At 44.3% G+C, this 15,333-nt stretch overlaps 1 protein-coding gene across 1 annotated transcript; it reads left to right on the top strand.

Moving 5' to 3' along the window:
* The first annotated feature begins 9,488 nt into the window (after positions 1 to 9,488).
* On the top strand, positions 9,489 to 12,989 carry LOC100283090 (zinc finger, C3HC4 type family protein). Its single transcript, NM_001155992.2, has 8 exons — positions 9,489 to 10,239; positions 10,400 to 10,476; positions 11,152 to 11,320; positions 11,675 to 11,763; positions 11,955 to 12,119; positions 12,195 to 12,272; positions 12,394 to 12,497; positions 12,623 to 12,989. The coding sequence occupies exons 1-8, from the start codon at positions 9,759 to 9,761 to the stop codon at positions 12,726 to 12,728; spliced, it is 1,269 nt and encodes a 422-aa protein (NP_001149464.2). The 5' UTR covers positions 9,489 to 9,758; the 3' UTR covers positions 12,729 to 12,989.
* Positions 12,990 to 15,333: the final 2,344 nt, after the last annotated feature.

Raw genomic sequence — 15,333 nt, 5'->3', positions numbered from 1 at the left:
AATGATATTCTTCATGCTAAGATTGTTGAACTTAATTCTTGCAAACCCTCTACATCTATTGTTGAGCATGTATCTATTTGTACTAGATGTAGAGATGTTGATGTTAATGCTATTCATGATCATATGGCTTTAATTAAACAACAAAATGATCATATAGCAAAACTAGATGCTAAAATTGCCGAGCACAACTTAGAAAATGAGAAATTTAAATTTGCTCGTAGCATGCTTTATAATGGGAGACGCCCTGGCATCAAGGATGGCATTGGCTTCCAAAGGGGAGACAATGTCAAACTTAATGCCCCTCCAAAGAACTTATCTAACTTTGTTAAGGGCAAGGCTCCCATGCCTCAGGATAACGAGGGTTACATTTTATACCCTGCCGGTTATCCCGAGAGCAAAATTAGGAAAATTCATTCTAGGAAGTCTCACTCTGGCCCTAATCATGCTTTTATGTATAAGGGTGAGACATCTAGCTCTAGGCAACCAACCCATGCTAAATTGCCTAGAAAGAAAACTCCAAATGCATCAAATGATCATGCTATTTCATTTAAAACTTTTGATGCATCTTATGTTTTGACTAACAAATCCGGCAAGGTAGTTGCCAAATATGTTGGGGGCAAGCACAAGGGATCAAAGACTTGTGTTTGGGTACCCAAAGTTCTTGTGTCTAATGCCAAAGGACCCAAAACCATTTGGGTACCTAAAGTCAAGAACTAAACTTGTTTTGTAGGTTTATGCATCCGGGGGCTCAAGTTGGATACTCGACAGCGGATGCACAAACCACATGACAGGGGAGAAAAGGATGTTCTCCTCATATGAGAAAAACCAAGATCCCCAACGAGCTATCACATTCGGGGACGGAAATCAAGGTTTGGTCAAAGGTCTGGGTAAAATTGCTATTTCACCTGACCATTCCATTTCCAATGTTTTTCTTGTTGATTCATTAGATTACAATTTGCTTTCCGTTTCTCAATTATGTCAAATGGGCTACAACTGTCTATTCACTGATGTAGGTGTCACTGTCTTTAGAAGAAGTGATGATTCAATAGCATTTAAGGGAGTGTTAGAGGGTCAGCTATACTTGGTAGATTTTGATAGAGCTGAACTCGACACTTGCTTAATTGCTAAGACTAACATGGGTTGGCTCTGGCACCGCCGACTAGCCCATGTTGGAATGAAGAATCTTCATAAGCTTCTAAAGGGGGAACACATTTTAGGATTAACCAATGTTCATTTTGAGAAAGACAGGATTTGTAGCGCATGCCAAGCCGGGAAGCAAGTTGGCACCCATCATCCACACAAGAACATCATGACGACCGACAGGCCGCTTGAGCTACTCCACGTGGATTTATTCGGCCCGATTGCTTACATAAGCATCGGCGGGAGTAAGTATTGTCTTGTAATAGTGGATGATTATTCTCGCTTCACTTGGGTGTTCTTTTTGCAGGAAAAATCTCAAACCCAAGAGACCTTAAAGGGATTCTTGAGACGGGCTCAAAATGAGTTCGGCTTAAGGATCAAGAAAATTAGAAGCAACAACGGGACGGAGTTCAAGAACTCACAGATAGAAGGCTTCCTTGAGGAGGAGGGAATCAAGCATGAGTTCTCTTCTCCCTACACTCCACAACAAAATGGTGTAGTGGAGAGGAAGAATCGAACTCTATTGGACATGGCAAGAACCATGCTTGATGAGTACAAGACACCGGATCGGTTTTGGGCCGAAGCAGTCAGCACCGCTTGCTATGCCATCAACCGGTTATATCTTCACCGAATCCTCAAGAAGACATCCTATGAACTCCTAACCGGTAAAAAGCCCAACATTTCATATTTTAGAGTCTTTGGTAGCAAATGCTTTATTCTTGTTAAAAGAGGTAGAAAATCTAAATTTGCTCCTAAGACTGTAGAAGGCTTTTTACTAGGATATGATTCAAACACAAGGGCATACAGAGTCTTTAACAAGTCCTCAGGACTAGTTGAAGTTTCTTGTGACGTTGTGTTTGATGAGACTAACGGCTCTCAAGTAGAGCAAGTTGATCTTGATGAGATAGGTGAAGAACAGGCTCCATGCATAGCGCTAAGGAACATGTCCATTGGGGATGTGTGTCCTAAGGAATCCGAAGAGCCTCCACATGCACAAGATCAACCATCCTCCTCCACACTAGCATCTCCACCGACTCAAAATGAGGATGAAGCTCAAGTTGATGAAGTAGAAGATCAAGCAAATGAGCCACCTCAAGATGACGGCAATGATCAAGGGGGAGATGCAAATGATCAAGAAAAGGAGGATGAAGAGCAAAAGCCGCCACACCCAAGAGTCCACCAAGCACTACAACGAGATCACCCCGTCGACACCATCCTCGGCGACATTCAAAAGGGGGTAACCACTAGATCTCGCATTGCTCATTTTTGTGAACATTACTCTTTTGTTTCCTCTATTGAGCCACACAGGGTAGAGGAAGCTCTCCAAGATTCAGATTGGGTGGTGGCGATGCAAGAGGAGCTCAACAACTTCACTAGAAATGAGGTATGGCATTTAGTTCCACGTCCTAACCAAAATGTTGTAGGAACCAAATGGGTCTTCCGCAACAAGCAAGATGAGCATGGTGTGGTGACAAGGAACAAAGCTCGACTTGTGGCCAAAGGATACTCCCAAGTCGAAGGTTTGGATTTCGGTGAAACCTATGCACCCGTAGCTAGGCTTGAGTCAATTCGCATATTATTAGCCTATGCTACTTACCATGGCTTTAAGCTTTATCAAATGGACGTGAAAAGTGCCTTCCTCAATGGACCAATCAAGGAAGAGGTCTATGTTGAGCAACCTCCCGGCTTTGAAGACAGTGAGTATCCCAACCATGTCTATAGGCTCTCTAAGGCGCTTTATGGGCTCAAGCAAGCCCCAAGAGCATGGTATGAATGCCTTAGAGATTTCCTTATTGCAAATGGCTTCAAAGTCGGAAAAACCGATCCTACACTCTTTACTAAAACTCTTGAAAATGACTTGTTTGTATGCCAAATTTATGTTGATGATATTATATTTGGATCTACTAACGAGTCTACATGTGAAGAGTTTAGTAGGATTATGACACAGAAATTCGAGATGTCTATGATGGGGGAGTTGAAGTATTTCTTAGGATTCCAAGTAAAGCAACTCCAAGAGGGCACCTTCATTAGCCAAACGAAGTACACTCAAGACATCCTAAGCAAGTTTGGAATGAAGGATGCCAAGCCCATCAAGACACCCATGGGAACCAATGGGCATCTCGACCTCGACACGAGAGGTAAGTCCGTGGATCAAAAGGTATACCGGTCGATGATTGGTTCATTACTTTATTTATGTGCATCTCGACCGGACATTATGCTTTCCGTTTGCATGTGTGCAAGATTCCAATCCGACCCTAAGGAATCCCACCTTACGGCCGTAAAACGAATCTTGAGATATTTGGCTTATACTCCTAAGTTTGGGCTTTGGTACCCTCGGGGATCCACATTTGATTTGATTGGTTATTCGGATGCCGATTGGGCGGGGTGTAAGATTAACAGGAAGAGCACATCAGGGACTTGCCAGTTCTTGGGGAGATCCTTGGTGTCTTGGGCTTCAAAGAAACAAAATTCGGTCGCTCTTTCTACCGCCGAAGCCGAGTACATTGCCGCAGGCCATTGTTGCGCGCAACTACTTTGGATGAGGCAAACCCTGCGGGACTACGGTTACAAATTAACCAAAGTTCCTTTGCTATGTGATAATGAGAGTGCAATCAAGATGGCCGACAATCCCGTCGAGCATAGCCGCACTAAGCACATAGCCATTCGGTATCATTTTCTTAGGGATCACCAACAAAAGGGAGATATCGAGATTGCCTACATTAATACTAAAGATCAATTAGCCGATATCTTTACCAAGCCTCTTGACGAACAAACTTTTACCAAACTTAGGCATGAGCTCAATATTCTTGATTCTAGAAATTTCTTTTGCTAGTTTGCACACATAGCTCTCAAGTATACCTTTGATCATGTCTCTTTTATATATGCTATGACTAATGTGTTTTCAAGAGTATTTCAAACCAAGTCATAGGTATATTGAAAGGGAATTGGAGTCTTCGGCGAAGACAAAGGCTTCCACTCCGTAACTCATTCTTCGCCATCACTCCAAGCAACTCTCTATTCTTTGGGGAGAAATGAGCATCAAAGAAAAGGACTTCATCTTTGGTATAATCTTAACTCATGTATTTATGGCCAAAGGGGAAGATAGCACTTCAAGGGCTCTAATGATTCCGTTTTTGGCGATTCATGCCAAAAAGGGGGAGAAATGAGCCCAAAGCAAAAGGACCGCACCACCACCAATTTCAAAAACTTAGTGTTTTCCAAGAAGTATTTATCAATTGGTATCCTTTAGGGGGAGTTTTTGTTTAGTCAAAGGAAAAGCATTTGAACAGGGGAAGAAAATTCCAAATCTTGAAAATGCTTTGCTAAATCCTATTCATTTACCTTTGACCATTTGCAAAAAGAACTTTGAAACGGATTTACAAAAAGAATTTGCAAAAACAAAACATGTGGTGCAATCGTGGTCCAAAATGTTATCTAAGAAAGAAACAATCCATGCATTTCTTGTAAGTATTTATATTGGCTCAATTCCAAGCAACCTTTGCACTCATATTATGCAAACTAGTTCAATTATGCACTTCTATATTTGCTTTGGTTTGTGTTGGCATCAATCACCAAAAAGGGGGAGATTGAAAGGGAATTAGGCCTAGACCAAGTTCCTATATAATTTTGGTGGTTGAATTGCCCAAACAAATTAATTGGACTAACTAGTTTGCCCAAGTGTATAGATTATACAGGTGTAAAAGGTTCACACTCAGCCAATAAAAAGACCAAGTTTTGGATTCAACAAAGGAGCAAAGGGGCAACCGAAGGCGCCCCTGGTCTGGCGCACCGGACTGTCCGGTGTGCCACCGGACATGTCCGGTGCACCAGGGGGACTCAGACTCAAACTCGCTACCTTCAGGAAATTCCAGAGGCGACTCGGCTATAATTCACCGGACTGTCCGGTGTACACCGGACAGTGTCCGGTGCGCCAAGGGAGGTCGGCCTCAGGAACTCGCCAGCGTCGGGAAACTCCAACGGCTAGTCCACTATAATTCACCGGACTGTCCGGTGTGCACCGGACTGTCCGGTGCGACTCCGGTGCAACGGCTATCTCCGCGCCAACGGCTCTCTGCCGCGCAATAAATGCGCGCTCTGCGCGCGCAGAAGTCAGGCGCGCCCATACTGGCACACCGGACAGCAAACAGTACCTGTCCGGTGTGCACCGGACACCCAGGCGGGCCCACAAGTCAGAAGCTCCAACGGTCAGAATCCAACGGCAGTGATGACGTGGCAGGGGGCACCGGACTGTCCGGTGTGCACCGGACTGTCCGGTGCGCCATCGAGCAGGCAGCCTCCCAACGGCCACTTTTGGTGGTTGGGGCTATAAATACCCCAACCACCCCACCATTCATTGCATCCAAGTTTTCCACTTCTCAACTACTACAAGAGCTCTAGCATTCAATTCTAGACACACCAAAGAGATCAAATCCTCTCCAACTTCCACACAACACCATAGTGCTTAGAGAGAGTGATTTGCTTGTGTTCTTTTGAGCTCTTGCGCTTGGATTGCTTTCTTCTTTCTTGATCCTTCTTTGAAATCAAACTCACTTGTAATTGAGGCAAGAGACACCAAACTTGTGGTGGTCCTTGTGGGAACTTTGTGTTCCAAGTGATTGAGAAGAGAAAGCTCACTCGATCCGTGGATCGTTTGAGAGAGGGAAGGGTTGAAAGAGACCCGGCCTTTGTGGCCTCCTCAACGGGGAGTAGGTTTGCAAGAACCGAACCTCGGTAAAACAAATCTTCGTGTCTCACTTGCTTATTCGCTTGGGATTTGTTTTGTGCCTCTCTAGCGGACTCGTTTCTTTATTACTAACGCTAACCCGGCTTGTAGTTGTGTTTATATTTGTAAATTTCAGTTTCTCCCTATTCACCCCCCCTCTAGGCGACTTTCAGCTTTCGCCTCTCTTCATAGCTGAGCCGCCTTTTAGTTCTCTTCGTCCCGACCGCAGAGGTGCATCTGCGATCAGGAGAGCAGGTCTCCGGAACCCTTCGTCTTCTGGATCCTGCACCGGGAGAGGGCGAATAAGGTTTTTGGGAAGCGTCTTCACGCGACTACTCGTGATCTTCTGACCTCGTTGACTCTGGCGCGCGCCAACTATCAGTAAGTCTAATCAGTACGCATCATCTGATTTGACTTTTATTTCAGTTCTTCTGATTTGGTCATGATTTATATTCGGAATTTAATTTGGAATTTGTCTAATTATTCAACAAATACTATATATCAAGAACAAGGCAACACAGTCGTTAGTCATCACGGACCTTCGTCTATCCGAAGCATTATCTGCTCATGAACATAAAGCTCCGTCAGACGAAGGTTAAGAATGACATACCTTTATTATTTAATATGCGAGTAGGAATGCGAAAGGATAAATATGATAATTGCATCTCATTAATTGATTTATTCTTATATTCCATAAAACAGAAAATGAATATCAACAATGTTAATATTACATTGATACCTTCGGCTTCCTCGAAAGTGTGGATGCGAAAAAATGAATACAATCCATCATGAACAGTACGGAGTTATTGTTCATCTATTTTATAGACACGGGACGTAGCCCGGATAAAATTACATCCGTACCCTTAAACACTTATTTACAAGCAATTAAAGCTAATAAGGTCTATTTACTCTTTTATTTCTTTGCTTGATCAGAGTCGAAGCTATTATTGAACTTCGGCATTCTGCAACGATGCTTGTACACAAAATCTTCGTCTTGAGAAGCAAAGCCGATGTTGATGATAGCTTCGGCGAGACTTTGTATTATCTTGCCGAAAATGTTTTTGTTTTGAGGACCTTCGGTAGAGAAGAAGACCCCAACAAGCTCAACTCTAAGAAAAATAGTCAATCTAATTCAATTGAAGCAATTGAAGCGAAGTCTAGCTTAAAATCTAGTAAAAATCAGTCAATTTAATTGAACTCAATCTAATTGTAATCTAATTCAATTCTAACTAATTTTAAAGAAAGCCCTAAAGGAACTTTTTGACCTATGTTTTATTATTGTGTCGTGATTAAAAAAACCAAACTAAGACTGGCTCCAACAGGTCCTCTAAAGGGCCCTCTACCTTAAATTTAGAGGACACAACGCACTCTATCCACTCCAGCAAGAGACTGTAAACGAGTCTCTAAATTTTAGAGTATGGTCTTCAGCCGCTAAACGTGGAGATGCACTGTAGATCCGGTATCCTGCATGAGATGGTTCTTTTGGCTGCTAGTGTACCTGGTGTATGTCCTTTTTATTATCTTTTATTTCTTGTCGACCAATGATGTAAAGAGAGAGAGAGTAGAGAACAGACTTTAGAGGATGAAATTTAGAGGACTTTGTTGGAGACGCTGAAGTTATAGAGAACGAACTTTTTTAGAGTATGCTGTAAAGGACAGAGAATATTCCTTTAGAGGATGAAATTTAGAGGATGTTGCTGGAGATAGTCTAATAGCTTGGAAGACCAACTTATCACATCCTCTAACTATGCTATAATATGTGAATAATTAAGAAAGAGAATGATAGTTTGTCTAGCACTATATATGCCTATAGTCCACATCCGGTGCTAATGCCGACAAATTAAATTAAATTCGCCACTTAATAAATAACCCGGACCAAACAATGGATTAACGAACGAGGACACACGCGACCAAACCAAACCCATGCCCGAAAAAAAAAAAGAGGGTGTTGACAAAAGAAAAAGAGGGCGTTGACAAAAAAAAGAGGGTGTTGGACCAAGAATCTCCAACTCTCTATGGAACTCTTTATTCAAGTCTCCTCACGTGAACATGCATCTCTCAGTCCAGGTCCAAGATTACCCAGCTGCGCTCCCAACTCGATCTCTAGGGAGAAGGGTGCTGGTTCGGCTTCAGTCTATTTAGTATTTACCAAGATGAAAAGCTGTAGCTGATGAGGTGGCTGCTGCAGGAAACAAGTCCGAAGATGATGCTATTATTTCCTATGCCGAGTACAGTGCCTTCGTTTCTGGATGATAATGCTGCTCGTAGCAATGCGGATCAAGATGAACTTTGACACCTTGAGTTCTATGTACAGGTAAGCGACTCAAATTTTCAATCTGCCATTTAGCAATTCAATCAAATCAACCTGCAAGCAAAAAATTTATGAAATCGCTGGGAATAGAGAAGTAGAGAACAATTGCTATCACATACTTCATCCGTTTTAAAATATTAGTCGTTTTAGATCTTAATTCTTATGTTTATATTCGGATGGACGTTGATAAATGAATGTAGGTATATATACAAAATAAATATACCAAGTATTATATGAACGACTAATTTCTTTAAAAAGAATTTTATTTTCGGACAAAGAGAGTATCGATTTTCAATGACACAATTTATATATCTAGCCTGGTCAGGCCGGGTTGCAATGCCGGCTGGCAAGCTTTTACCAGTGAACACGCCAAATGGAGTTTTGAGCTGCCCTGTTTCTTCTACGTCATGGTGGCTACTACTAGAGATGTGTGCACTGCACTGCACTGCACTGCAGAACTGTTGCGGCCGTACTGCAATGTTGCAGCACTATGACAACAACCCTACCCGCCTTTTATATTCGGATGAAGCCGATTGGCAGCTCCAACGACTGTTCTGGATTAAACAAAAAAAAACAGCACAAGCAGTCCCTACCTCTGGTTCCTGAGAAACTTGAATGGATACAGGTAGAGCCGTAGAGGTAGGTTGAATCAAATAAAGAAATGGCCTTTTGTGGCCATCGCAAGTCGCGTGGTGCGTGCTGAAGAATCTTATTTTTAATAACCTTTGTCTCTATTATTTCGACTTTCGATGCTTTACCATGGCCAATTCATTGATGACAAAGGAAACATCTGCTACGTATGATGACCGTAGGTTTATAAACCACGACCTTGAAGGCACTACAATATAGTTTTAGTATCTAGTTTTAACTGGCTAGCTACACTCTTTTCACAGTAAAACATTTAAAAAAAGTGTTTGGCAGGCTCTGACTTTTTTTTCTAAATAAAAGACAGAGCCGAGGTCCTCCTAAACATGCTTTAATTTGGTTGCACCAGATACATTGTCATTTAAATTCTGTCGTGATTTAAAAAACCAAACTAATAGCTTGGAAGACCAACTTATCACATCCTCTAACTATCCTATAATAGGTGAATAATTAAGAAAGAGAAGGGTAGTTTGTCTAGCACTATATATGCCTCTATAGTCCACATCCGGTGCTAATGCCGACAAATTAAATTAAATTCGCCACTTAATAAACAACCCGGACCAAACAAATGATTAACGAACGAGGACACACGCGACCAAACCAAACCCATGCCCGAAAAAAAAGAGGGTGTTGACAAAAGAAAAAGAGAGATGGAGAGAGCAGAGGATCATCAAAAGGACAGGCCACAAAATATCCTCAAACTCTATGCCTCCCAGAAAAATTCCTCCCACCGCGACGGCGACGAGCACGGGGACCCTCCACCGCCTCCGCCTCCGCCTCCGCCTCGCCGCGTGCGGCCTCCGCACCGCCCCGACGTCGACCCCTCCGCCCTCCCCCTCGGCCACCGACGCGGCGCCGCCCGCCCTCCGCCGCCGCCGCCGCCGCGGCGGGCTCGGTCTCCTCTGGAAGCTCCCCTACGGCCGCGCGCCGTCCCGCCCGATGGACGCGCTGCCGCCTCTGCAGCGCGCCACGTCGCCGCCGCCCCAGCCCCGGCCCCAGCCGCCCGTGCCGTCCAGGAGGTACGGCGTGCACTTCTCGGCGTCCAGCTTCATCCAGGCGCCGCTCACCACGCTGCTCGAGTACTCCGGCATCCTCCGCCCCGATCCAGGCGGCGGAACCCAGCAGGATGGGGCCGGGGCTGGGCCGGGCGAGGTGTCGATCCGGATTGTGGCGCCCGGCGAGGCGGGGACGTCGTCTGAGAGGCCCGAGGAGGTGATCGTGGAGGAGGAGGAAGAGGATGGACACGCAACGAGAACGCGCCCGGAGGACCCGTCACCTGCGGCTGGTGGCGGGGAGGGCGGCAGGGAATCCTCCTCATCGTACCAGCGGTACGACATACAGCAGGTGGCCAGGTGGGTGGAGCAGATACTGCCATTCTCACTGCTGCTGCTCGTCGTCTTCATCCGACAACATTTGCAAGGTGGTGCTCTCATTTCCCTTGTCAACAGAGCGCAAATTCATATGTACATGACCAACTTGATGCTTAGAACCTAGGGTCACACTATTTGCAAATTGAAGTAATGTAGATGTGTGAGGGAATGCAGGCTAATTTTCTTCTTCTTTTGAATTGTTTTGCACAGGTTTCTTTGTGACAATTTGGATTGCTGCGGTGATGTTCAAGTCCAATGATATCCTGCGTAAGCAGACTGCTCTGAAGGTTGGTGATTGTTTTGTTGAACTTCTGGTGCAATTTTACTAATATTTGTTTCTCAAGAACAATGAGAAGCAAAAAATTGCTTTGCTCTATGTCATTATTTCTGCGGGTGTTAATGCCATTAAATAATTCTGGTTTCACTGCATGACAGAGCTTCGCATAGAGTTGCTTTTGCTCATCTAATGAATGTCTTCAAGTGTTCTAAACATGGAAATATTTTACTCAGCAAACATGGTCAACCTTTAGCTATTTGGTCACATAACCATGCATTGATAGATTTTATGGGTTTCCTGCACATGAAGTCAAATAATTCTGTGCATGTGTATAAGCAATCACCAAGGCTATGTTGTTCTTTCATTTGTTTGGAGTGTGTTGTCTAAGGATTAATTAGGCGGATAACCTCTGTCCCACACTCAACAAGTGTCAAGCATGGTTTGTGAGTTTGTGTATACAGAAACAGGATTAACCTTTCTAATGCTGAAGTAATTGATTAATTCTGATATTAGTCGGGAGTCCTGTTTCTATAGGGATTTTTTTCTACCTTTAATTATAAAACCCTCAAACTTAGTTGCTTTCGATCATTTTATACAAATGTTCTCTGTTACTGAAGTACAGTGCTTACAATCGATCATTGTACCATATTGACTAACTTGATTTTATGGTGTCCCGTGAATGCAGAGGGAGAGAAAAATTCCAGTTCTTGTCGGGATTACAATATTATTTGTTGTTCACGTATCTGGGTTTTATTGGTGTTACAAGAACGGGGACCTTATAAGACCTCTCATGATGCTTCCTCCAAAAGAAATACCACCATTTTGGCACGCAATATTCATCATCTTGGTGAATGGTATGGTGCTTGTACATATTTGATTTGCATTTCGTCTCTAGAATGGTATGAAGTGATAATGCTGGCGTCAGTTGAAGTCATATGCTGCCTGAACAAATTAAGTATCTGTAGCTGGAACATCCATTTTGTCAACTGGGCTTAGGTGTTTGCTTTGGCTTTACTTGACGTTTGTATATGTAATTGTGTTCTACAAGTAGTTAGGTTGTTCCTTGGTCGTAAGTGGGTAACCTGTCACATATATTTCAACATCATGGCCATTTTATATTTGTTCAGCCATCAGTACAGTATTACTGTCGTAATGGTGATGCTTTCTTGTATAATCTTTGGTCACATGTGTCCGTTAATCTTCTGCAGATACAATGGTGCGCCAAACTGCTATGGTTGTCAAATGTTTGCTGCTGATGTACTACAAGAACAGCAGAGGCCGTAGCTATCGTAGGCAGGTAAGACATCTGTGTTTGTTATCCTACATTTTCTGTGATACATTTCGGTGGTTTTCCTCGATAGTTCGTGGCATGTTTTGGTTACTTCTGTATAATCGTAGATGGGGGGGTTGCTCGATAGCTCATGGCGTGTTTTGGTTACTTCTGTATAATCGTAGATGGGTGAAGCTATAACCATTTTTTCTGTTCAGGGTCAGATGCTGACGATTGTGGAATATTTTCTACTTTTGTACCGCGCATTATTGCCTACACCTGTGTGGTACCGTTTTTTCCTGAACAAGGAGTATGGAAGCTTATTTTCGTCTCTAACCACTGGCTTGTATCTCACTTTCAAGTTGACATCAGTCGTGGAAAAGGTGCTATACATTCACTTATCTAATTGCTGGACTGATACCTGGCGAATGATCTGACACATAAAGTACCTTTGTCAGGTTCAATCATTTTTGACGGCATTGAGAGCGTTATCTCATAAAGACTTCCATTGTGGCTCATATGCAACAAGCGAGCAGGTAGCTAATGTGTTCTTCACCTCTTCGGTTGTCACAAAACACGAACCGATGAAAAGTTCTGACTTCTGAGGTGTGCATTCCACATTCGATCCTTCAACGCATCTTTGTGTTCTGTGTTCAGGTGGCTGTTGCTGGAGATTTGTGCGCGATATGCCAAGAGAAGATGCACGTTCCCATCCTTTTGCGCTGCAAACATGTCTTCTGTGAAGATTGTGTGTCCGAATGGTAATTCACATACCCTCTCCCCGGCCGTCTACCCATGTGACCTTTCCCACGCACTATTTTCACACAGCTTTCAGTGGTTTCATCACCCATCTCTGCTTTCTTGGCGTTGTTTTGGACCATGGCAGGTTCGAGAGGGAGCGGACTTGCCCGCTGTGCAGGGCACTGGTGAAGCCAGCAGACCTCCGGTCGTTCGGTGACGGTTCAACAAGCCTCTTCTTCCAGCTATTCTAATCTGAGAGAGCCAAAAGAGCTGGGCAAGCTGGGGCGCTCCACCCTGTGCAGATGTTAGGTGTGTGTGTGTGTGTGAGTGTTGCTGCTGGCAACGCGTGCGAGCAGTGCGGCCCTGATGCGGTGCTGGGAGAGTGTACACCGAGCTGAAGCTGAAGGCGTACATGGTTTTGTATTGTGATTGTGCATATTTTCATCCCATGTATAGGCACTCGCGGGATGCTTGAGCACCTGAGGATTTTTACCTGACCTTATACGCACAAACTACTACGTAAATAGAAATGGTGAGTATATACAATGGTTCCGGATGCGTCGATAAAATCCTCACGGTCCTTGCTTATGCTATTTTTGACAGGCACCATACCTTCACCATTCTCACAAAATGGTGTTAGCAGTTGCTGTATAACGTGCGTGCTGCCCTGCTCCGGTGATCAGCAAAGGCCCAAAATAATTGCAGAGAGGAACTGGAAAGGAACTCCAAGGAACAAGTAAAATAGTGCAGGAGATTCTCAACGCCCGACGCCGACAGTCGACAGATGATATGGTTATGCACGCGGCAGTGGAACCAAACGTACCTGCACCGTAGCCTGTGCCGTGCCGCCATGGCAGACGGGGCCGGCTTCGTCCTGAGGTGACAGCTCACAAATGAACAGTAAACAGATCCAGCGTGTCTTTTTAATATAATGACGGGTATATGTTTGATTGGACTATGGACGTGAAAAATATTGTTGTGGTTGTGAGCTATAAAAAAACCGTTGTGAGCTATTTAAAATCTAAAAGTCATTTAGTGGAAACAACAAAAAGCCCGCTAAAAGTTTTAATATATATATTTTCACAGTTTCATCTGAAAGCCGCTAAAAGGAAGTACAAAGACACTTTCAATTTTGTACTACGAGAAAGTCGTTTTTTAGAAAAAACTGATTTCTGGATCTAGCCTTTTGGTTTGGCTTTTGGCTTTTAGGGGACAAAAGCCAAATCAAACATACCCTTAGGCTCGCATGGCGCGACAAAGATGGGATTAGGCTTAACTCTCTCCAACCAATCTCTCTCCCAAATACCTCTATTCATACTTTCTATTCATATTTAAATACCTCTCCCTAAACTATTCTTCCCCTATCTCATATTCTCTTTAACCATTTTCCCTATTCAGCTCTCCCTATACACTTTAATCGAGATATATGACTTTTATGCATAAGTTTTTTTGAGTTAAAAAATACTACTGTCTGTACCTCAAGATTGGGTACCCACTACTGCTGGACCAAGACGGACCCCTCCCGCACTACCTGAGAGCACCTAGAGGGGGGTGAATAGGTGATCCTGTAAAAACTTAAAACTTATAGCCACAAAACTTGGTTAAGTGTTAGAGAGGAGGACATATCCTGTGCAATCACTCATTTTGGTGCAAGCATGCAATCAAACTATCCAGAGCATCCAGTCTAGATCCAACGGTTTCATATGGAAGTGGTTAAATGTAAAATAGACACTAGGTTTCAGGTGGAAGGGGTTAAATGTAAAATAACAGTTACCATTAGATCTAGATCGGATGCACCAGATCGCTTGATTGCATGCTTGCACCAGGATAAGTGATTGCATAGGATATTCTCCCGTTAGAGAGATAATACCAAGTGACTATAAAGCGAGCTCTTGCGAAACACAACAATCACACAAAAAGTAATCACAAGAGACACGTGAGTTATCCCGTGGTTCGACAAGTACAACACTTGTCTACCTCCACGTTGTGGCGTTCCAATGGACGAGGGTTGCACTCAACCCCTTTCAAGTGATCCAATGATCAACTTGAATACCATAGTGTTCCTTTTTCTTATCACTTTTCCCGTTTGCGAGGAATCTCCACAAGTTGGAGTCTCTCGCCCTTACAACAAATATCAATGTGAAAGCACCAGAGTAAGGGAGGGAAGCAACACACATAAATCCCAGCAATACGCACACGCACAAGCCAAGACTTGAGCTCAAATAGAACGCAACAAGTTCACCACTAGAACGGAGCTCAAATCACTAAGAATGTCAATCGAATGTGTGAAGATGGAGTGCAGGAGTCTTAGAATGTTCAAAGTATGCTTGGTGTTCTCCTCCATGCGCCTAGGGGTCCCTTTTATAGCCCCAAGGCAGCTAGGAGCCGTTGGAAGCAATCTGGGAAGCAATTCTTGCCTTCTGTCGGGTGGCGCACCGGACAGTTCGGTGAACCACCGGACATCCACTGTTCACTGTCTGGTGCAGATTGCTTTCCTAAATTGGCGCAGCCGACCGTTGAAGATTTGGAGCCGTTGGCGCACCGGACACTGTCCGGTGCCCCCATCCGACCGTTGGCTCGGCCACGCGTCACGCGTGGATTGCGCGGCCGACCGTTGGCGCAGTCGACCGTTGGCTCACCGGATAGTCCGGTGCACCACCGGACAGTCCGATGATTTTTAGCCGTACGCTGTTGACTGTTTCCCGAGAGCGGCGACTTCGCCGCAGACGACTCACTGGACAGTCCGGTGCACCACCGAACAGTTCGGTGATTTATAGCCGTACGCCGCCGTCGAGACCCGAGAGTAGGCTGTTCATCGGGACTGGTCCTGGCACACCGGACACTGTCCGGTGCACC

Source organism: Zea mays, chromosome 3 (genome assembly GCF_902167145.1).
Source record: "Zea mays cultivar B73 chromosome 3, Zm-B73-REFERENCE-NAM-5.0, whole genome shotgun sequence".
Lineage (NCBI taxonomy): Eukaryota > Viridiplantae > Streptophyta > Magnoliopsida > Poales > Poaceae > Zea > Zea mays.
This window is presented reverse-complemented; position numbering and strand designations above follow the sequence as displayed.